The sequence below is a fragment of the Balaenoptera borealis genome (genome assembly GCF_965194805.1).
Source record: "Balaenoptera borealis genome assembly, chromosome: 3".
Classification (NCBI taxonomy): domain Eukaryota; kingdom Metazoa; phylum Chordata; class Mammalia; order Artiodactyla; family Balaenopteridae; genus Balaenoptera; species Balaenoptera borealis.
This window is the reverse complement of record NC_138866.1, coordinates 114,441,479-114,464,367: the sequence shown is the minus strand read 5'-3', so window position 1 is coordinate 114,464,367 and position 22,889 is coordinate 114,441,479. Positions and strand designations below refer to the sequence as shown.

Here is a 22,889-nt window from a genome sequence, read left to right as displayed (position 1 = left end):
TTATAACCTGGTTAGAATACAGTTGATGGAATGCTTGCCACCTTTTTGATACTTGGACCCTTGGTATGAAAAGTGCTAGGAGCTTTTTTCACAACCACTTGTGTGTTTTAGTAGGCGTGAATATGTTGACTGAGAATGCTAGTGCAGAGAATGTACCCAAACGTTCGTCCTTCCCTATTGTCATGTCAGGGTCTTGTTTTGCATCTGGCTTTGTTCCCGCTGGCAGTCTATCCCTGCATTCATAGCTCAAGAAATCTCAGTTCCTTAGCATGAAAAAATACCGTCCAATTTATTGAAACACCGCTGTCTTCCGCACTTGAATTTGCGCAGGCCTCCTGGGAAACCCCTTTCATGTGACTGGGAATCCTCGCCTGCCTGGACCTCCAACACAGTAGGGCTCCTGTACCATGTACTATATGCTGGCAATACTCCCTGCCTTCAAACGCGTCTGCGGGTTTGGGGGAGCGAAAGCAGCCGCCTGACGCAACACCAGTGGAAGGGTGTTCGTGCTGTTCAACTGAAGCACTTGACACATGCTATCTGACCATTTTTATCTCCAGGTCCTTTACAGCTCCAATGCCCTTTGCCTTAGGAATCCTCATCATTCGAGTCTAGGTTTTTGGTGTAAAACTCCCACTCCGTCCGTGGGCCGAGCCGGTCCGCGGGGAAGCGGCGACCCCGGCCGCCAGCAGGAAGCGGCCGCCCCGCCCGCCTTCCGTTTCCGGTAGCACGGCGCGGAGATGGCGTCATCGGCGAGTGCCCGGCCGGCCGCCGGCGTGAAGACGCGCGATGTTGAGCCGGCTTCAGGAGCTGCGCAAGGAGGAGGAGACGCTGCTCCGCTTGAAAGCGGCCCTGCACGACCAGCTGAACCGGCTCAAGGTGACCCTGCGCCCCCCACTCCGCTCCTCCGTTCCGTCGCCTCGGCGCCGCGGGCCGCCCGGCTCCCCGCGGAGCCCAGGCGTCTGCGGCGCCCGCCTGGTGCCGCCGGTTAGCCCTTCCTCACCCGGCCGTCGCGGCTGGACCTGGTGGCTTACCGGCACCTGGGGGGCTGGATTTGAGATTATGGGTCCACCCCTCTAAGAATCTTGATCCCGCAGGTCTGGGCTGAGACTCAGCAATCAGTCTGGCGAGTACCGCCCCGCCCCGCCCCATCCCAGGCACACACCGGACCCCCGCAGCCCCGGAAACGCGGGCGGCCGCACCACGCGCTGAGGAAGGGAGACCTCCCGCAGGCTCGCCTAGGCCGCCCCTGCCCCCCACCGGCCTCCCCTTCCGAGCCCCTACTGTCTTTACTACTTAGTATGGTCGCTTGATACAGCTCTAGTCTCGCAAAGCCGACCGGCTGGCGGATGCGCCCACTCTGCGAAGGGAGACGGTAAGGCCCTGCGAGAAGAGACCGGCCACAAAGTAGTTCCCGGTAGCTCTTCTCCCCGGAGCTGTTACTGACTCCACGGCCTTGACGAGGAGTCGAGATTGAAACCCATCAGCGCCAGTTCCCAGACCTCTGCGGAAGTCACCCCCTTCAGCCTCAGTGAGACGCTCCTGCTAATTCCTGCTCGGCACTTCCAGGCTCTCTAATTCCAAGTGAGATGAGGGTTTTGAAGGCTCTTTGTAAACTGAGAAGCACTGTCCACCTGCGACCTATGAAAACTGCGCTTTTCCTTAGGGTACATGTAATGGCCTGCACTTCTTTGTGTTCTGACATCACCGCAGTGCCTGTACCAGTGCCTAACGTGAGCGTGCTGACGATGGCCGCGGCCAGAGCCTAGATTCCTTTGCGCTCCGGGAAACGCCCCCATTTTCCAGTCTTCCTGCCTTCGCCTTCTTATTACGGGGTAGACAAGCTCGGGTGTGTGGAATCAGAAGACACCTGGCTTTTTTAAGGGCATGCTTGTGTTTTCTCCCCTGGGCTGCTAGGTCTGGGCGAGTGGAAGCCTCGGCTCAGCTGGAACACCTGTTCACCCTAGGAGAAAGGGGCTGGAAGCTTTCCGTGCTGTTTTCTTAACAGGCGGGGAAAGCTCGAGGAGCCCCACCCTTCCCTCTGGAGCTTCACAGAGCTTACCCTGTTTTCACTTCTTCTCATGATGCCCACCGCTTACAGCGTGCTCAATACATCTCACCTACATCAGTAGCCCAGTGACATAGTAAGGAAAGTGTCCTTGACTCTTCTTTTCTAGGTTGAAGAACTGGCCCTCCAGTCAATGATTAGTTCTAGAAGAGAAGATGAGATGCCGTCTTCTCAACCTGCGCCTGAACAGTCACATGATGTAAGCTTAATCAAGTGTGGGCCCGGGGAGTCCATTCTGCTCTTAAGCTGCTTAGCCATCAAAAATTGTAAATTACATTATCAAGCCCAAAGGACTCTGGGAAGTGCTGATAAGAACTTTCTAGTTTAATGAACTGGCTTGTCTATATTACTGTTTTAAACAGGGAACATCTACCAGCTAGCTACACTGTGGTTGACTGTACTTTTATATTGCCTCGACCTTCCTATTCATCCACTTTCTCTAGTCACTCCAGTGAACTGGGAAGAGTGTGAAGATTTTTGCAGGAAGATGTCAAAACTCTTCCTGTTCTGTGAATAAGCAAGCTTGGGATTTAAAAATAGAGTGTGGCTTCAACTACAAAGCCTAGTGCTAAAAAATGAGTTCTTGCCCTCATCATATCCTTCTCTCACCAAATGCGCTCAGGAAAATCATCTTCTAAATATACCATATTTGAACAGTTCTCCCAGATGCGTGTTAAGCCTTTAAAACTATTGGAAAGCAGCACATCTAAGCCAGCATAATTCTTATGTAAAAACCATGTTTGTAAATCAGGTAATATTCTATCAAATCTAGGGCATTTACTCTGCTCCCATTTTGGCAATGGGGGTTGGGGGGTCAGGGTAGAATTTGGAGAAATAGGAAACTGGCCACAGTTCTTAGTGATAAATATTGCGCATGAATATGCAGTTGAGATTTTATTTGAAAACATTAATTTGTTTTGAGGCCAGTGTTCTTCCTACTAATCCATAATGTGTCCTTGACTAAAGCAGATGTTGGTGCATGTAGACAATGAAGCATCAATCAACCAGACTGCACTGGAGTTGAGCACAAGGAGCCATGTGCCAGAAGAAGAGGAGGAGGAGGAGGAGGAGGAGGAAGAAGAATCCGATTCCTGAAGAGGAGAAGAGCCAGGGTTAGTCATAGGAGTTAAGTTCAAAGCCTCAGGAACTTTCTCTCTTCAAAGAATTCTTGCCATGGGCTCTGTGGCCTCATTTAAAAGGAAGCAAGAACTTTAGGAGGATGTGTAGTTGTAAAAATGGTTCCATCAATAACTCAAGTTTCAGAGTGCTTTAACCAAAATTATGACATACAGAAAAGCAGAGATGCAGTGTTTCAATATTGAGCAATATGGGTGGTGCTGTGTTTATATTCTGGTCAGATTCAGTAACTGTGTTCAAAACCAGAAACTTCCTCTGAAATGCTATTGAGAAGGTCTGGCATTCGCAAAAAGGGCAGAGTTTAAATACAAGCAAGCCTTTCCAATCAATGCCTCTTTTAAGAAAACCAATTAAAGACTGTTTGCATGCCATTGAACCCTTGTGAGCAGAGCATGGCCACAGTGTGGGAGAGAAAGATGAAAAAGAGGACAGAGGGCCACTTGAGAGCACAAGCTGTTGCCACCTCTCCGTGACATCGTAAAACTGCCTATTAATATGCTTTGTGTGGCTGTCACCACATCTAGGTTGAGACATCACTGTGGTAAAATGTGCTTAGAAATAAAGATAAATAGTCATCAGGCAGCTTGCTGCTTTCCAGACAGAAACAGAGAAGAGGGTCAGTTCCTCTTGGGTGAACGATACAGTAGGATGGTTGAAAACCCATTTCTGGACTTAGGAAATGTGCCATTGAAGAAGGATCACTAGGCTTGGGAGGTTGGATTTTGTAATAAAGAGATGATAGTTACAGAATAAGAGTTGTTAAACTTCATATTTGAAGTTGAGACTCATTTCTGCGTACTGTCCCTTTTCCACTGAATATACAGACAAGTAGTTGCTTAATTTTATAAAAGTAATTGGCCCTGCCCAGAAAAGCCAAACAAAACACAGCCTCCTCAAGCACAGCTCCTTACATAACTGTTCCAGAGAGAGCACAGACATATTTGTTAATATTTCGTTAAAGTTATTTTGAGCTACTCTTACAGGAAGTAGCCAGAAGTTTAAATGAGCATGTTTCTCGGAAAACACAGTGTGAAAATTATTTTGCAACAAAAAGCATCAAGGTACACATTTTGGGGTCTAACTTAAAATATGAGCATGGGTTTTTAAGAGCTAGAAAAGTTGGGTATGAATTCTAGCTTGACCACCAACTGGTTGCTTGCTTTTCACCTTTGCAGCTCACTTTCCCATCTATAAAATCAGAGTACTCATATCTGCTCTAGCAGTTTCACAGGTCCTTGTGAGACACTCACAAGGTATCCTTTAAAAATCCAACTATTGGCAATTCCCTGGCGGTCTAGTGGTTAGGACTCCGCACTTTCACTCCCTGGCGGTCTAGTGGTTAGGACTCTGCACTTTCACTGCCGAGGGCCCGGGTTCATTCCCTGGTGGGGGAACTAAGATCCTGCAAGCCGTGCGGCGGCTGGAAAAAAACACAAATCCAACTATTATTGACGTCTCAGTAAGGAAGTTTGAGGAAGGAATTTGGCCTGAGGAACTCAAAAAACACAGCAAGAGTGATGTAGGGAACATCATTCTTGAGAATTAGATCATTCTTGGTGAAAAGTACTAGGAAGAAATCTTTTTGACTCTCAAAATGAAATACCTTTGGATGTGAATAGAGGATTTAAAACACCCCTCAAAAGACATTGACCTTGAAAGCGTTCAGATCCAGGTTTTAGGCACCAGGTTACCCCATTCATTAGTTGGCACACTTCGAGACATTCTCAGTGGTGGTGACATCGTCTCTGTTAGGAAAAGACCCTGGGAGTGAGTAGGGTGTGAGTAGGGTGTGGGTCTTAAACCTCATCTGCATGTTTGTATATTGAAAACATGTAAGTTAGGCTGTTGACTTAGAACAGATGTTAGCCTCGCAGTGAGAAAAAAAAATAACTGGCTGAGGCAGCCGTGTATATATAGCACTGACCAGTTTTTAAAATCCTGGCTGTATTTCAGGCTCTGGTAGATCTAGAGTGGAACTACCTACTCAGGAGATTTACCTAAGAAGTTCTGTTTTCTAATTTGAAAATGAAATAGGCCTTTTATTGTTAAATATATATTTATTTTGGTTTTCTATTACCTGCCCTCTCGAAGAAAATGAGGGAAGGCAGCCTCACATATAACCTAAATCTCAAAAGTTACTTTTCAAAGAAAGAAGGGTGGCCAATTGGGACATAGCTTCATTTTCTTTGGCTTCACTGCCGCCCCACAGTCACAACAAACCCAGTGCCAGGCACTTGTCTCCTCTCCAGGAAGGTGTCTCAGGTGTAACTGGAGAGAGAAGGGAAGCCATTGCTCAGTGGAGCAAAGCAGCACGGCACAGTCCCGGGTGGAGGCTCCAGTGCCAGTCAGGCACCGGCCGCCCCCCAATCCTACCCCCACCTACTGTTTTTCCCTTGTATAAAAAGACGGAAAGAATCAGTGGGATCTTTTCACAGGTCCACAGGAAAAGTGGTTGAAAGATAAGGGTGCTTGATGAGAAGAACTGGAGAAAGTCCAAAGATTAGAATTACAGGAAGCCCCATTAGTCCAAAGCACTGAACTTGTCCTCAGTGTGGTATTTCCGCCTTCCAGCCTCCTTCCTGTCTTTGCCTTTTCCCTCTCAGTAATGCGTGGCTGCTAAATCTTTTGATTTCTTGTGCACTACAGACATTGAAAATCCCTCCACAGAAGTAGAAATATCTTTCACCCTTTGAATTTGATAGTATATTTATTAGAATAAGAGATTAGATTTGTTAAACATCTGGATTAAAATGGTAAAAGGATTTCCATACAGTTTTTAGGCACTATACACACTGTTGTTTACAATAGCATCAGTACTTGGATTTGGGGAAAGATAAATCTCATACACGTTAATGCCTTGATCCATTTGTAACATTCAGAGTAACTCCACCATTTTAGAAACACTAATCCAAACTTAAAGAGACATAGCACTAAATATCCCACACGGTATATTTAAAAATAAATACAGAAATACAACCAGAAGTCTACAGATCATCACAGTAGACAGACTGGTTCGCCCCAGCTATCATGGCAGTGAAGGGCTCTGGCTAGATTTTGATGGAAATTGCTGAATTCTACACTAAAAGCAAAAACATAATGAAATAACATGATACACACTTTCTGATGCTCATTTTCATAGCAGCAAAGCATGCTTCACATGCACTGCCTGTGAAGGATCTTACAAGGCCCCTTCCTACTCAGTTGGAAGGAAGGTAAGCCTGGCAAGAATGAAGTACCACCAAGTGTCAAAGAATCCCGAAAATACAGGCAGCCAGCCAGTCACGGTGTGGGAGAGCAGTGCAGTTTTCAGTAAGAATGACTACCCAACAGTCACCAAAGTTTCACTGTAGTTCAACATTGCACGTTTTGATCATCAGCATACACAAAAATAGCCCCAAGCACAAAGCCAGTCCACTTAGGGGAATAACAATAGTAATAAGAATAAAGATGATAATATTGAAAATGACACGAGTAGAATTTTGGCACATGCTGTGTTCTTCATCCTTTGTCGTAGGTGAAATGCACATCTGAACAGAGACAGGCATGGGAAGGAGGCCCAGAAGCAACATGGCATGCCACTGCGCAGAGGACTCGGCTGCTTCCCCAGTGCTTAGATGCCAGCCGCGTGGGTGGGTGTGCTGGGCTGGTTAAGGCCGATGGTGGAGCAGAGCCAACCTGCAAAATCCACTTCCTCAGCATCAGATCTCTTGATAAAAGCATGAACCTGTGTGTGAGGAGATGGACAGAAAGTGTATTTAAAAACCAAGGAGGGAAATTCAAGAGTCCTGGGTCTGGAGGTTGTGCTGCATTTGGAAGGTGCTCTGGGAGCCTGCCCTTGGCCGGTTGCAGGCCTGAAGCCCCGGCTCTGCTGGTCTTACCCTTCCCCAAGCCCGCTCTCTCTGAAATGGAGACAGCCGCTCTGCCTGCAGTGCCTCGCAGACTTGTTAAAGGAACAAAGGAACTGATGAACTTGAGAGCGCGTGCTACGCTGACCAGGCTCTACATGGCACGTGAGTTCAGACATTTGCAGTATCCCACTCCTCCTACCACACCACCACGTAGGAGACAAGTAAAGTTACTTGGTGAGGGGACTGAATCTAAGATAAGCCAGTCAGTACTACAAAGAGGCCCTGTCCCCTTGCAGGGGCGGGCTGGCCCTTTCTTTCCCTGGACTCCCTCTGGCTGCAGGGTCATCCTGGCTTTTCCATTAAACTGATAGGAGGACTGGGGAGATCTGTTGGGTATCCTGCAGGCCCCTGATCAGCTGGACTACAGTGGTCAAGGCAGAGCAGGGTATGGGCTCGGGAAGTACTGGATAGATGACTGACAGAGGAGAACAAATGAGTAAGCAGGTGGCAGTGTAAGAATCTGAAATAAATGACTTACCATGAGTTGCTTCAAATCTGCTCTCTCTGCAGGGTTTTTTATTAAGCTTAAAGGAAGAAAGACAGTGTGAGAGCTCTTGCTTGGCACTGGTTCTAACTCAGATTACTTACGTGTGCATGCATGCCCGTCCTCCCCACACCCCATAGGCTCTGAGGAAGAGTGCCTAAGCCTTACCCACCTTCCTGTTCTTAGCAGAGTGTCACGCCCACAGCAGGTTAATAAACGCTTGTTGAATTAAACTAAGGCCAAAAGGCAAAATGCAGTCCCTTTACAGTTAAGTGCTGAGCGCAGCAGCTGTTTTGCCTGCTGCTACAGTCAGATAGGTCACCTAAGTCCTAGCACTCTGGAAGAAGGGCAGCAGCTAAAGGGTAAAAGGCAAAGCTGTGCTCTCCAAGATGGATGGGGAGCCTGACAAAACCAAAGTACTTTCAGAGAACAGGAGGTGACTTACCATTTATTCACAAAATCTTGAAATTCCAGACTGAATACTCCACTGGGCAACTTTGGAGGAGGCTGCAAGTACATGTGAAGACATAGGAAATGCCCGGTGTCCTGCTCCACCCACCTCTCCCTTCCCCACTCCCACCTCTGGGCAGTGCTGCCCTTATCCAGTCAAGGAAAGACAGGGGTGAGAGGCCAATGGCTGCTACCGGGTTACCGTGTTGGAACCATCAATCTCAAACCAGTCAGAACTGGGGCCAAGTCAGTGTTCTGAGCACTCACTTGTCTAGTGACTGAATAAATCACTGTTCCTCTCTGAGCCTCAGATGACCCTTCTGTGAAACGAGGAGGTTGGGCTTAACAATCCCTGGGACCCTTTTTAGCTCTGAGGCTCTACCACTGTACATCTTGGAGTGTGGCAGGGAAACAGAACCATCAATTACTAGGAGCAGCAGCTAGGGGGATATGCAAACCACTAGGCATAGGCCAGCCCGGACAGCACCTGTGAGGCTGGCTAAATAATAAAATGTTTATCCCTCCTGAGCTCTGAAGGAGCACACAAAGTTTAAAAAAACATTAACTGGCAGAGAGCTGGGTCTGGAAGAATGTTACCTACACACTCACTGCAGGAATGAGGGTGTTTGCAGGCATCAGAGCAAGCACACTGGCAGTAGCCCTTGTCTTTCCAGGGTGTATGGTGGAGATCACACAGGGCAAGGCCCTGGGGCACCCTGCTCATGCACCACACAGCCCCAGGAAATGTCACCCACCCTTCTTGTGACCCGTACTGGGGATCTGTGCAGCTTCCTTGTGAGCTGACTCCCAGACACTGCTCCGATGTGTAACCCAAGTCAACAGGTGATTGGAGACTAAAAATCAAACACTAACATTACCAGAGGAGTCCAGCCTACTCCTCCTCTTGCCCTGAACGCCTTATCAGAACAGCAGGTGAATAAGCCTGATCCCAGGTCATGGACTAAAACCCAGCTTTCGGGGCCCACGGTGCTGAGGGGGGCTGAAGGGACTATTCAAGGGAGAGGCCAGGCGAGGGAGGGGCTGTGTGCCAGCAGAGTGTGAGGTGCAGCCCAGCCTCCTGGGAGGTAGGATGGGGGCTGAGAGGAGTAGGTGGGAAGGAAGGAAGAGCGCTAGGTGGGACGAGCCTGAGCTGCTTTTCATCTTGGAGCCTGTTTCCTTAGCTGTATGAAAAGGAAAACGAAACCAGCCTGGCCCACCTGAGCAGTGCCTGGAGCACTCAGTAGGAAAATGAATGTGAAAATATCTAAGAAATCGGTGCACACTAGGTGACTGGCAACTATTTGACCTCAGCCGTCCCTTCCCTTAATGTGGCTCCCACCCAGCACGACCCAGTTTAGGTCCCAGCAGGAGAGGATGGCCTTCCTAACACAAATGCAACACATTCTGCCTCCCTTGAGTCCTTAAGCAGCCCAGATCAGATCCCGAACTTCCTGTGTCCCACAGGGCTTAGCATAAAGGTGTGCAGCCAGGCAGTAAAGAGAGCTGAACTAAGCTCTCCAGTAGACTGTGAACCAGTGACAGTGATTTTTTAACTGCTGGGGTGAGCCAGGATTTTCCCCGCTGAGTTTGTAATGAACAAGGGGACCTATCTGAGCCTTTGGGGGTCTGGTTTTAGAGAGCAGTAAGAAAGCATGAAACTCCACTAGTCTCAAGGAAGAAGAAAATGGGGTGATGCCCTTTACCACGCACCTCAGCCGAGTGGGAGGCCTCCAGCTGCCTCCCAAACAGGTCAGAGCTAGGCCCTCCTCTTCCTCTACCCATGCTGCTCCGGACACCAGGAGAGTGCTGGCCTTCCTTAATCATCTGAAATCCTGTCCTGCCCTCGAGCTCCTCCAGCCCTGCCCCACCCTCCTCTGAGCAGCCATGGTGCTAGTCCTAGCTTCCCGCTCCCCCAAACCCAAACTGATGAATACTTGTCAGTCCCTTCCTTGATCCTTTTTACATTTAAACATACTGGTATATATAGTTCACAAATAATATATCTTCTTTGTATTAAAGTTAGCCAACAGCAATTGAATCACCTGTTATTCCATCACTTCAAGATAATCACTATATCATATTACTTTCCAGGCTTTATGTGCACATACATGCGTACATAGATTTCTTTAAAGAACCAATCATAGTATACATACTATTTTATAATCTGCTTTTTGCACACAACTAATAGTGAATATTTTCCATATCTCCTTCTGCACTGTCACTTTTTATGTTCATTGCTTTATATGGAGAAAACCATATATGGCAGTCACACATGCATTTGCCTTGCCTCCCCTACACAATCTAACAGTCTTTAAGACCTGAGACTGTTTTTCCATTTGTGGATCCCCATCTCACTCCTACCGCCACCCCACAGTGCTTAGCACATAGTAAGTGCACAAGAAACGCTAGCTGAAAAAAAGGAAATGCCTGGTGACTGAAGGATGAGAATGTAAATGGGCAGGTGGAGGCTCCTGAATCTGAGAGAGGAGGAGGGACTCAGAGCTGCATGAAGATGTTCCTGGGGAAGGGACTTCTGCAGCCTCTAAACCAGCCACTCAATTCCAGGATCATGACGCACAAACCAGGACACACGAATCTTGGAGCCCGGGCAGCCCATACTGTGGGAACAGTTCAGAGGTTTCCCAGACAAATCAACTGTGAGTTTTTTTCTTAAGAGGAGCAAATAAATTCCAAGGTCAAAGAAGCCATGCAGTACCTTACCTCATTGACTATGTAATCCAACAACTCAAAAATTGCCATGGGAGGTCGGCTGTCCATTCCATAAGCTACAGATTTTATAAAAAGAAAAAAGAAAACACTTCTCAGAAACAGAAGGTTATTTGCCAATATGAGGCTAGGGGTGGGCATGGACCCTAGTGACTAGAACAGAGTCGTGGACGATAAAGAGAGACAGAAGAGCCACAGATAAGGCCTGAACACAGAGGGGACCAGCCAAAGCCACGGAGTAAGCTGACCAGGGTCGGAGTCTGGGCTCTGCCGCATCCAAGATTTGTGACCTTAGGTAAATCAGCTGACCACTGAGCCTCATTTTGAGTTTTGTAGAGATGGGTAAAAATTATGTCCGCCTTTCTCCCCTTCCTTACACTGAAAGAGGAGCAAATGAGATAATAACTAAATAACTCTAAAGGATTTAGTTTTCATGTTCCCTGAACTTGGGTCTCTTCCTCTTGGCTCTCCGGGGCCACAGCCACCAGCCCCTGCAACAACCCGCCACTGGCTACCCCTGCCCCCTCCCTGTTTCTCCTTTCATGCATGCCCTCTCCCATGTGGGCCTCATGGAGGTAAAGACCAGGTCTCCCTGGTCAGACAGGAATGCCCTAGCAGGAGCTACATCAGAAGATGAGAGCTGGGCCAGGATCTTCCAATACCAGGTTTCCTTCACAGTTCAGAAAGGCAGGCAGTGCTACACAGTGCTTACCACCTCAGAGTCAGACTTGGCCACTTACAAATAAATGCACGTGGCGAGTCAAGCACTCTGTGCCTCAGTTTCCTCACACCTAAAATGGAAATTAGAGTAGTGCTCACACACGACTGCTATTAAAATCAGACAACGCTAGGCAAATCTATGGAGATAGAAAGTAGACTGGTGATTGCCCGGGGGCCAGGGTGGGTCAGCTGGGAGTGATTGCTAATGGAGATGGTTTCTTTCTGGGGTGATGGAAATGTTCTTGAATTACATAGTGGTGATGGTTGTACAACATGGAGGAATATACTAAAAACCACTGAACTGTACATTTTAAAATGTGCCTTTTATGCTGTTAATTTTATCTCAATTTTTAAAAAATCTACCTAAAACAAAGTCATGATTTTTAAAATTAGATAATACGTATAAAATACTAAGCGCAGTACCAGGAACACAGTGGGTACTCAACAAATGGTAGGAAGTTGTTGGTAATAATAATTTCCTACACCTGGAGACCCATGCCCCAGCCTGGCTCCAGAGACAGAGAATCAGCCCTCCAGAAACCCCTGACAGCAAAAGACCACCCACAGGCCAAGCTGGGGCCACACCAGGCCACTCACAGCTGAGGGGCCTTCCGGGAGTCCTTGGCCGGGGCGGTGTCTCAGCCGCATCTCCCTCCACCTGGCACCCAAACATCAGCTCCAGCTCCTTGGCATCTGGAGGAGGGATGGGATACCTCCCGACCGCCATCTCAACCAGAGAGAGCCCCATGCTCCAGATGTCCGACTGCACCGAGTAATGAGTCCCCTGGAGTCTTTCTGGCTGCAGGAGAGACAGACACATTTATCACCTGTGAGCTAGCTTGGCCCATGCATAAGAGGGATGGGTGAGTCCTCATGAATACCTGGGGCTTCCTGCCCCTTTGAGGCCTGCTTGCACTGCAAGAGAGTGCAGGGCTGCCCTGCTTGGTCCCAGCCCTACGTCTACTTAGGCATTTTATCTTCTGCCCCTTCCTCTCCAGAGCTCACATCCTGTTTCAGGACCTCCACTAACCTCTTCAATTTGGCTTCCCACCTGCCCCCAAATGCTGTAATTACCAAATCCTAGCTGGCTCCCGTGGGTCTGACCCCTAACTGCTGTCTCCCCTATAACCTGCCCTGAACTAACAGCATCCGACCCAGCTGGGCCCTGGCTAGGCTTCAGCTGTGGCTCCAGCTTTGCTCATCCTGGTCACTGTCTTACATGTGCAGGACAGCTTATCCAAAGCCCAGCATGAGAGGCTCATCTTGAGTCCTGAGTCCAAAAACATGAAGCTTCTGGAACATGGGTCATGAATGAGGTATCAGTGGGTAGAGAGAACACTGGCCTTGAGAGTAAGGAAAGCTGAGTTCTAAGACCAGCTTTGCCACTAACTCACTGTTCTTGGGCAACATTGAGGAGTAGAAAAGGCAAAGGATCTGGGTTCAAGTCCCAAGTCTGGGACTTACAAGCTAGGTGATCCTGAGCCTCAGTTTCCTGGGGCTAGTGAAATGGGGCTAATGATGATAGTAACAACATAACAAAATACCTGCTCTACTAACTAGGGCACTGAAAAGCTCAAATCAAATGAAAATGTATGGTAGATGTTGCAAAATGTTATGCAAATATGAGTTGTTATTGGTGAGAATAGTCAAAGAGAAAGAAATATTATATATAGTGCTATATAAAGCATTATTTTTATTGAGCATTAATTGAAATAGTACATGTATTTCAAGAACCCTACCAAAAAAAAAAATCTTTATTCTGACCATCATGCACTTATTTAGACATCAAATTCATTTCACCCATAGGATTTTTCACTAACCCCAACACGGAACTATTTTGGAACTGACCATGTAACCACAAAAACCCAAACCACTAAACCCTGGATCAATATAAGTTCCAGGGCCTGTTAATTGATTTTGAACTCGATAGTTGGCAGTTGAGTAGCCCAGGGTGCTAGCTGCTCAGTTTTTAGACATTTAGGGAAGAAGCTGAAGAGCTGATGGGCTTCATGCCTTTAGCCACTGGAATGGAGGGGGTGGCGATGTGGGTCAGCGCCAGGTGAGTCATGTTACCAGTGGCTGGAATCACAGTGTGGGCAGAGGACAGACAAGAAGGAATGAGGGTGTGAGCAGGACCTTCCACACAGGGAGGCCAGGAGCAGCTGCCAAATCTTACCTAAGAGGCAAGTGAGAGCCTGCAGTGCAAAGGGGGACTGACCGGCAAGGAGGCCTGGCTTTCAACGCCGGCTCTGCAAGGTGAAGTGGGCAGGTCACTTCACCTCCCTGAGTCTAGATTTCCTCATCTCTAAAATGGGTACACTAATCTTTACTTCATGGGACAACCATATAGATCAGAGAGGATCATCACTCCAGGATATGAAGGTCCTTGAAGAGTGTACATAAAACACAATGTGCTAAGATGCCCTGAGCCCCCGTGCCGGCCCCTCCTTCCACCTCCACGAAGGCCTCCCACTCACTCCAACTAACGCGCCTCTACTCTGCCCTGGTCAGCACTCACCCAGAGCCACGTCTCCCCTTTCTGAATCCTTCTCACGAGCATGTTAGCCATTTACCCACCCGTTTAGTCAACCAAACATTCACTCACTTGCCAAGAATTCCCTGAGCATCTACAGTGTGCCAGGTGCCAAGCCAGACCCTTGGGACAACAGAGACACCTCCGGCCCTATCCCTGCCCCGCAGGGAGCTAGTTGTATGGGGGAAGCAAGAGAACATGCCAGTGTCATCCCTGGGCGCGGTGGAAGCCAGCAGGGCTGGAAGCAGGAAACACCTCAGTGACCTCAGGCTGTCAGCTGAACTAGACTCCAGCCAGGGGACCAGGTAGGTGTGCCGTGGTGAGACATGGGCAGGTAACTGGGAGACATGCAGTGAGGAGGGAGAGAAGAGGCTGGACTGGGGAGACAATTGTGAATAGACTCACAGGAGTTGGGGGTTGCTAGATGCCAAAAGGATGGGGAGCTGGGAAGAGAGGTTAAAGGCTGATGCTCAGGTTTCTACCTTGAAAAACTAAGGAAACAGTGATGCAATTTACTGCTAATGGAAATGGTGGGGCAATCTGGGGTGGGGACATGTCTGGACATGTCAGTCTGAGGGTCTTAAGACGATCAGGCAGAGGTCCTGAGGGTAGCTGGAGCTCAGTGTCTTCAGAATGGAAGCCAAGCTCTGGGAAACATCCAAGTGCCAGTGAGAGCTGAAGCTGTGATCCTACTATCTCTTCCACTGAGTCAGGGCCCCAGGGCCCCAACCATGCTCCAAGGCCTGTGAAGGGCCAAGACCATCTCCCCATCAGACTTTGATCTCCTCAGGGAGGGGACCCCAATGCCTCATCCCTCGTTCTTTCTCACCCACCTCCATCACCCAAGCACAAGGGTCTGGCTCCATAGGGGAAGGCACCCACTTGGCTCCTATTCCTGATCAGATAAGAAGCTGGAAAAATGGAACGCGGTGCTCATACCGACATGTAGGACCTTGTGCCCACGAAGGAGTTGGCCATGGAGTCGATGAGCTGCCCGCTGACCCCAAAGTCACAAAGCTTGATCTCCCCACGGGAGTTCACTAGGATGTTGGAAGGCTTGACATCTGTAGGGAAAAGAAAACAGAAAAGTAGAGAATTGACACAGGTAGGTTGGGAAGGGGAAGGTCAGCGCTCCCCAGACCGACCAGCCCTGACCACGAATGCCATGACACACCCCGGCCCCCATCACAGAGCCAGCCCTTGGCTTAGGAGCACTGGACACCAAGGCCCCTTATTCCCCTTCGTTCAGGGTTCGAGGAAGGGCTGTCAGCAGAGGAATGACAAGCTGCTGTAGAAGCGGGACAGAAAGCCAGTGTTTTCCACTCTTTGAGAATCCAGACTGGGCCAGATGACCCACAGGAAGGAGTCAGTTACCATGAATAATCAAGATTTCAAGGTCTGTTGCTTCAACTGCCCCTGTTGGCAAGACACAATATCTGCCGCCGGATCATAAGGTAGGAAGACATAATAAGACCTGGATGCTTGCTGAGGCTACAGACCAAAGACTAAAGGAGGATGGGATGGAGGCAGGAACTCCTATTATTGACCTCATGCACAGAGCATGTGGGTTTTATAAATGTGCGTGCCAGGGGCTGGGAGCCAACTTTTGATTCTCTTTCACTGAAGTCACATCCCTAACAGCCTGCTCAGCTGCATCTACCTGTTAGTCAGGGAGAGTCTCTTGCTACCGGGGCCAGAGAACTAGGGAGGCCCGAAAGCTGCTCCTCAGGGTCAAGGCAGTGCCCCCAGCACCAGCCCCATTCCCCTTCCCTGCACTCGGACCATCCCCGCGGCCCGCCCTGGCTCCCATCACCAGTATTAGTCCACTGGCCCTTCCCTTTGCCAAGAGGTGAATTTCCAAATGTTTTTCTTTTACCATCTCCTCTGATTCAGACAACTGCCCCGTGAAGCAGGCAGAGCAGAGCCAAGAATTCTCACTTACTGAGGCTGGGACTTGGTAAAGTTCCCCAGGGCTTTGTGGACAGACATCAGCAAAGCAAACAATGAGACCTGCTCAAGAGCAGGCCACACCCAGGAGCAAAATCGTAAACCCTGACAGGGAATCTTTGACGGAAGTAATACAGACACTATACAGGACATCTGGAGAACCAGAGGAAAAAAATGAAACCCCCATAATTCCAACCTACCAGAGCCACTATTAACATTTTATTATTTTCCCCTTCAGTACTCATAGGAATGTGTTTATTTATCCTTAAACAAGTTTCTAACAGATCCATTTAAGTATCTTTCCAAGAGTAAACTGAAAAAAAAAAAAAAATCACCCTCTCATATCCCAGTAAGTCCTTCACCTGCCCACCTCCACCCAGCCCCTCATCATCCCCAGCCTGGGTCAGGTCCTAACCACAGCCCCCAGCCAGCTCTAGCCTCTCTCCACCCACCGCAGGCTCCACCAGGGCAGGGATGTTGGCTGTCTGCCTCACCCCTGTAACTGCAGAGCCAGGACAATACCTGGCACATAAGAGGTGCTCCAAAATGCCTGTGAATGAATGGAGATAAACTCACCGTGTACACATGCACACACTCAGCACCATGGGTGCTGTCTTTCTAAGACCCAGCCCTCAACGTGTCACAAGACACGACAGCACAGGATACGAGATCTTTCCAAACCCCTTGGCAACCTCCTGTGTCTCTCATATACAGACTCTCAGAACACAGGCGTCAGAAGCAGCCTTACAGGGCATCTGGTTCCTCCCCTTCATGGTGGAGACGAAAAGCCTACAGCCCAAAGGGATTCAGGGACTTGACTGAGGTCACACAGCAAAAACTGGATAGAGCAGGAACCAGAACTCAGACCTTGTGATGCCTGGACCTGTCCTCTCCCCACCCTCCCTGCTGCCACATCACTCATTCCCGTGTCCACTGAGCTCCTGCTATGTGCCAGCACCACGCACGTACCTGGGACACAACAGCCAGCAAACTAACCCAGTTCCCACTGTCACAAAGCTTACACTTTAGTGTGAGGAGACAGACTAAACAAACCAACAAACCAATGTGCAGCATCAGGTGGTCTCAGGTCCATGAAGAAAATAATAACAAAACCTGGTAAGAGCCCAGACAGTGAGGGGGCTGCTGCTGTGACAGAGTGACGAGGGAAGGCCTGTGGGCAGGGACGGCCCTGGAGCGATGACCTGGGTGAGGTCACGCGGTGAACCGTTCGGCCTCCCGGAGAATTATTTCAAACACACGGGGAGGTTATAAACTTCAGGAGCTCAGGAACCAACTTTTCCTTTATTTCTTCCCAAGCCTGGTGTTAGGACCGGCCCCGACAAACACTTCCCACCAAGGAGCCCCTGGTCCTCGTCTCCACAGCACCGTGACCATTCTCCAACAAAGGACAGATGCCTGACCCCGGAGGCCGCTGTTCAGTGTGTGCGAAGTGAGGCTGAGTAACAGGCCGGAGCCGGGACAGCTGGGCACAGGGAGGCGCCCCAACATGAGTCCCTCCCTCCACCGAAGAACGTCCCAGCCTTTCCTTCCTGCAACTGGACCACGAAGCCCTGAGCTCCCTCACCTTCCAACGTTCCCATGGCCTGTTTAGAAATGACCTGCTAGGCCTTGTTATAAAGCAAAGGAGTGGCACTGGCTACAGAGACAGGGGACCTGTATTCACATCCTGGCCCTGCCGCCTGCTCTACGTGCAGCCTTCAGCAAGTCCCTTCGCTTCTGTAGTCTGTGGTCTACGTATCAGTAAAGCAGTGATAACAGTCCCAGCTCTCGCAACCTCACCACATGGAGGCCAGGATCAGTCGAATGAACTGTGGGCACTTAAATAGCACACACGTTACAGGATCACAAAAAATGACTCTTTCACAGGTTGCCCTCTAAGACAGGCAGTTCACAGCACCAGACACCCACTCCCTCACTCCCCCCTGCTGCTCAGACACCACTCTCCGGGCCACAGCTGCTGCTCAGGAGTGGCTGCACTGCCTCTGTGACTGTCCTTGTATCTGATTTCTATTCACATGGCAAGCCAGCCTCCTTTTTTGCAAACTTATATAACGCCACTTTCCTCCCTCCCTGGCTGTGGCTCCTGCTTCCGCCACCTGCCCCAGGGAACTTCGCTGCCTGGGAGGCTGCAGAGATCCATGCGGGTGGGGGCCAGAGCGGAGCAGAGGGAAACCCTCAGGGGGGTCTCCCTGCTTGGACCACATCCATCCTGGAAGCCAGATGCACACACAGGGCCCCTCCTGGTGACCCTGGAGGCCTGACAAGAAGTTGCATGGAGACCTGGGCACTCCACTCCACTCCAGAGCGTGTGGCTGGAGCTACCAGGCCAGGACATGCTCCTTCCCGGCAGCCCCGGCCAAGTCGGGCTCTTCTCTAGGGGCAGAAAAGAGGTCAGATAAGGCCACGGAGATTGTTTCCTCCAATTGTCAGCCTCCTGCATTTGCTTCCCACAATCACCGCCTCTCCTTCCTCTGCTCCCGTGCCCAGCAACTCCTCCTCCAGCCTGTCTTGCACAGTGACCGGCACTCCTCCCGTGGGACAGCCCCCGCACAGAGGCTGCCTCGCAGTACAGTCCAGGCCCCTCGGCCTGCCCTTCCAAGCCCGCTGTCCTGCTCACTTCTGCAACTTCTTGCTGCAGCACGTCTCCGTGTCCACCTTCCCCAGGCTGGGGCTCGCCTGCCTCTCTGTGCTGGTCCCCACCCCTAAAACCTCCTCCTTTCCCACCCACCCGTTCAGCTCTACATCCAGGTGCCTGGTTCTTTTGAGTGCCCTTCCCAGCATGGAATACTGCCCTGCTTTGGAGCCCTGGGAGGTTTAATCGGGCTTTTCCTCCCACATCTTCCCTAGCAGCAACCTCAAACGTTGTTCACATCACAGGCGCAAGCCCTCTCTACTCCCCGAGGCCTCTTCAGGCCTTGGGTTCTCTTTCTGACCCTCCAATATTAGGAGAGTGAGGCTGGGAGGAGCCCCAGCGTGTGGTGGGACACTCTGTATTCCGCAGCAAGCATCCACCACTCTCTGAGCTCCCAGGCTGACAAGCTTCCCTAGGAAACCTACAAGATGCTAAGGTTTGATACCCAGATCCTGCCCCGGCTCTGCAACAATGAAGATGGATAAACCTTCCTTCTTCAAAAATGATTAAGGAAGTGTTATGAAAAAACTAAGCGGAAGAAAGTATTTTCCTCTCTGATATTTTCTGCACCAGAAATAACCACTGTTCAAAGCCTCCTGATATTTCCCCCATGAGCACATGGTATTAACTTGACTTCTGAGCATTTTGTTTCTTTTTTAAATTAATTAATTAATTTATTTTTGGCTGCGTTGGGTCTTTGTTGCTGTGCGCGGGCTTTCTCTAGCTGCGGCGAGCGGGGGCTACTCTTCGTTGCGGTGCACGGGCTTCTCATTGCGGTGGCTTCTCTTGTTGCGGAGCACGGGCTCTAGGCGCGTGGGCTTCAGTAGTTGTGGCTCGCGGGCTCTAGAGCGCAGCCTCAATAGTTGTGGCACACGGGCTTAGTTGCTCTGCGGCATGTGGGATCTTCCCAGACCAGGGCTCGAACCCGTGTCCCCTGCACTGGCAGGCGGATTCTTAACCACCGCGCCACCAGGGAAGCCCCGACTTCTAAGCATTTTCTACTCCTCTTTGGATTAAAGAATTCAGCGGAGTCACTTGTTTATTCTATAAACACTAATAAAGTGCCTGCACTGAGCTATGAGTAAAAAGGACAGGTCCCTGTTCGTGTCCAGGCTGTCACCACCAGGGGAGACAGATTTCAACAAATTAGAAGCCAGCCAACCTCGGAAGACACCACAACAGCTCTGGTTCATTGAGCACCTACTATGCCAGGCCTTTTAAATATATTGTCTTCTTTAATCCTCACGACAATGGTGTGAAGTAAGCATTATTAACCCCTGTGCACAGACGAGAAACACTGAGGCCCAGAGTCTGGGAGTTATCTGTCAAGGTTACAAAGTGAGGTAATGGCAGAGGCTAGAGTAGAAGCCATAGATTGATCGTTTATCCAGAGGCTAGCTAATCTGGGTCTAAACAACAGAGCAAATGGCAAACCATAGTGGGTTGTACTCCAAAGTTTCAGAAAAGCCATTACTAAGTTGTGGGTGAAGGTGGTCAAAAGGCACAAACCTCCAGTTATAAGATGAATAAGTCCTAGAGATGCAATGCACAGCATGGTGACTACAGTTAACAATACTGTATATTCGAAAGTTGCTAAGAGAGTATATCTTAAAAGTTCTCATCACAAGAAAAAAATTGTAACTATGTAAGGTGATGGATGTTAACTAGACGTACTGTGGCCAATCACTTCGCAATATACACGTATATCAAATCATTATGTTCTACATCTGAAACTAATACAATGTTATATGTCAACTGTATCTCAATTTTTTTAAAAAGTTGTGGTTGGGAAGCGGCAGGGGGGTCACTCACATTACCAATGAAACAAGCTTTATCTGGGACTAGGAGCTGACTTGGGGTAGGTTGAAATCCTTAAAATCTGGTTGTGAGAGAAAATAATTCTGAGCTCCAGTTTAGTGAGCAAGCGCTTCCTTCTCAGCTCCAGCTCATCATCCTCCTCCTTGACAAGTTTAACTGCAAGAGACGTGCTGACAGCAGGAACTAGAGGCTGTTTCCCACCTCCTGATTAACAAGTGAGTTCAAACAGTGAGCCTTCGGAGCACGTGTGCCGGGTCCTAACAAGCAGCTATTTTTCTCTCTCCACTTTCAAGAGTTTTGCAACCAAGGCCAGCAACTGCATTTCAATTTCTGCTTCCCTCCCAAGATTCATTAGTTTTTTTTTCTTTTTTCTTTTTGGCTGCGTTGGGTCTTTGTTGCCGCATGCGGGCTTTCTCTAGTTGCGGCCAGTGGGGGCTAGTGTGCGTTGCGGTGCGCGGGCTTCTCATTGCGGTGGCTTCTCGTTGCGGTGCATGGGCTCTAGGGTGCGCAGGCTTCAGTAGTTGTGGCATGCGGGCTCAGTAGTTGCGGCTCACGGGCTCTAGAGCACAGGCTCAGTAGTTGTGGTGCACAGGCTTAGCTGCTCCGAGACATGTGGGATCTTCCCAGACCAGGGATCGAACCCGTGTCCCCTGCATTGGCAGGCAGATTCTTAACCACTGTGCCGCCAGGGAAGTCCCTGATTCATTAGTTTTGAAATGCTTTCATTTTCTACCTTTGTGCACCCCTCTCTGCAAATGCAGTGCTCATCCCTGACCCAAAAGGCACACAAATGCTGACCATTAAACAAGAGATGATGTTGCAAGAGTTCAGGATTTGGTTTTCATCAGCACAAATCTGAAATCAGGTAGTAACAACAGCTACAGCAAAAGGTATAGGCGTTACACTAAAGGGAGAGGGAGAGAAGGGAGAGGGAGAGAAGGGAGAGAGAAAAAGAAAAGGGAAAAGGGGGCAGTAAAGGCAAGAGTTTATGGATCCTGGATTCCCTGATCTCTCATTTCTAATGAACCCATACTAATGCATGGCAGAGCAGCCCCATATTACAGATATGGAATTAAGACTCAAGTAGAAGCCACTTGCCAAAGACCACAGAGTAACCTTCCCATTAAAAGAACATGCCTTAGAGCAGTATACTTCCCCTTCCAGACTATCTGGGCGACTTCAGAAGACAAGCAGATATTCAATCTATCACAAAGCCAATCAACCACCTGTGGGCAGAAAAACAACGTTGGCTAACTTGGATGCTTATCATCTGTACTTCAAGAAAGAGAAATTAGCTAAAAACCTGTTTTGACCTGCTGAAAGCTAATTTTGCTCAGCAGGAGGAGAGGAAATTAAAAAAAAAAAAAAAGTTGGAAAAAGGAAAGGTAGAGGTAGGTCAGAGATCTGTTCATTTTTAAATGGAAAGTGGGAATTTCTAATAATATCACCATAGTTATGGTGACCCAAGCTGCACCAAAGTAAGGCACTGCCATTTGTGCCTGGGTCACAGTCAGCATGATTCACCCGTGAAGTCAAGGTCACTCACCAGTCGTTCTAGCTTAGCTTCAGACAGGCTCTAAAGGAAATGCCTAGGAAATCATTCGCTCTTGCCAGGTAAGGACAAACGTAAGCTAAGTGGAGCGGGAACATCCTGTGTAACCTACTGAGAAGGACCCTCCCCACCATATACACTAACTGGGAAAAGTGCTCCTCCCTGACTCCAACCAACTGCTCCAGGTGGAGACTGACAATCGGAACCCTGTCCCTGACGCAGGCTGGGCCATTCCCAGTTCCCCCATCCCCTGGCATGGTGATCTGGTGGGTCTGGGTATGTGACCAGTATTAGTCCAATTAGAGCCCTCCCTTGGGATTTTCTATCAGAAGCTGGGAAAAGCTCTTGCCTCCCTGATAATGAGACTAAAGCCAGAGGCAGTGGTTCCCATGTGGTAGAGACAGCTGGCCTGAGAGAATAAAGCCAACATCAGAAGAGAAACAAATGAGAGAAAATTAGCAGGTTCCAGGACATGCCGCCCCGACTCCCCCGCCCACCCCCGGGGATACCGAAATCTGCAGATGCTCAAGTTCCTTATAAAAAATGATGTAGTATTTGCACATAACCTATGCACATCCTCTTGCGTGCTTTAAATACCTCTAGATTACTTACAATACCTAATACAATGTAAATAGTTATAAATACAATGTAAATGCTATGTAAATGAAGTTTTGCCTTTTGGAACTTTCTGGGATTATTTTTTCCCAAATATTTTCCATCTGCAGGTTGGCTGAATCCAAGGATGCAGGTATAGAGAACCGACTGCACACCATAATTGAAGTATAACAGCTAATGGCATTTGAGTGCTTGGACACAATTTTCCCTAAGGCCAGGCTGCATTCTTATTCTTCCTGAGGTTTGGTGAGCTAAGCCAAAAAACAAAAACAAAAAC

The 22,889-nt window shown here is 49.0% G+C and overlaps 2 protein-coding genes across 9 annotated transcripts in view; one reads left to right on the top strand and one right to left on the bottom strand.

The window, feature by feature from the left end:
- Window positions 1-667: 667 nt before the first annotated feature.
- Window positions 668-21,379, top strand: SNAPC5 (small nuclear RNA activating complex polypeptide 5). Of its 8 annotated transcripts, none has more exons than XM_082383540.1 (4): window positions 668-879; window positions 2,178-2,267; window positions 3,035-3,180; window positions 17,292-21,379. In XM_082383540.1, exons 1-3 carry the CDS (start codon window positions 790-792, stop codon window positions 3,161-3,163), a joined length of 309 nt encoding a protein of 102 aa, XP_082239666.1. In that variant the 5' UTR covers window positions 668-789; the 3' UTR covers window positions 3,164-3,180; window positions 17,292-21,379. The 8 variants fall into 8 exon arrangements, 7 of the variants coding, with proteins under 7 accessions (XP_082239666.1, XP_082239665.1, XP_082239664.1 ...); XM_082383539.1 differs by lacking the exon at window positions 17,292-21,379 and adding an exon at window positions 8,072-8,351 and having other exon boundaries at window positions 675-879; XR_014242140.1 differs by lacking the exon at window positions 17,292-21,379 and adding an exon at window positions 8,072-8,351 and having other exon boundaries at window positions 695-879; window positions 3,035-7,215.
- Window positions 5,894-22,889, bottom strand: part of MAP2K1 (mitogen-activated protein kinase kinase 1) — an 80,676-nt gene continuing 63,680 nt past the window's right edge. Inside the window, exons 6-11 of the mRNA XM_082383403.1 lie at window positions 14,967-15,091; window positions 12,092-12,293; window positions 10,769-10,833; window positions 8,043-8,104; window positions 7,592-7,637; window positions 5,894-6,929 (exon numbers count right to left, since the gene is read on the bottom strand). Coding sequence (XP_082239529.1) covers window positions 6,816-6,929; window positions 7,592-7,637; window positions 8,043-8,104; window positions 10,769-10,833; window positions 12,092-12,293; window positions 14,967-15,091 — 614 coding nt within the window. The 3' untranslated portion in view covers window positions 5,894-6,815. The remainder of the gene's footprint in view (window positions 6,930-7,591; window positions 7,638-8,042; window positions 8,105-10,768; window positions 10,834-12,091; window positions 12,294-14,966; window positions 15,092-22,889) is intronic.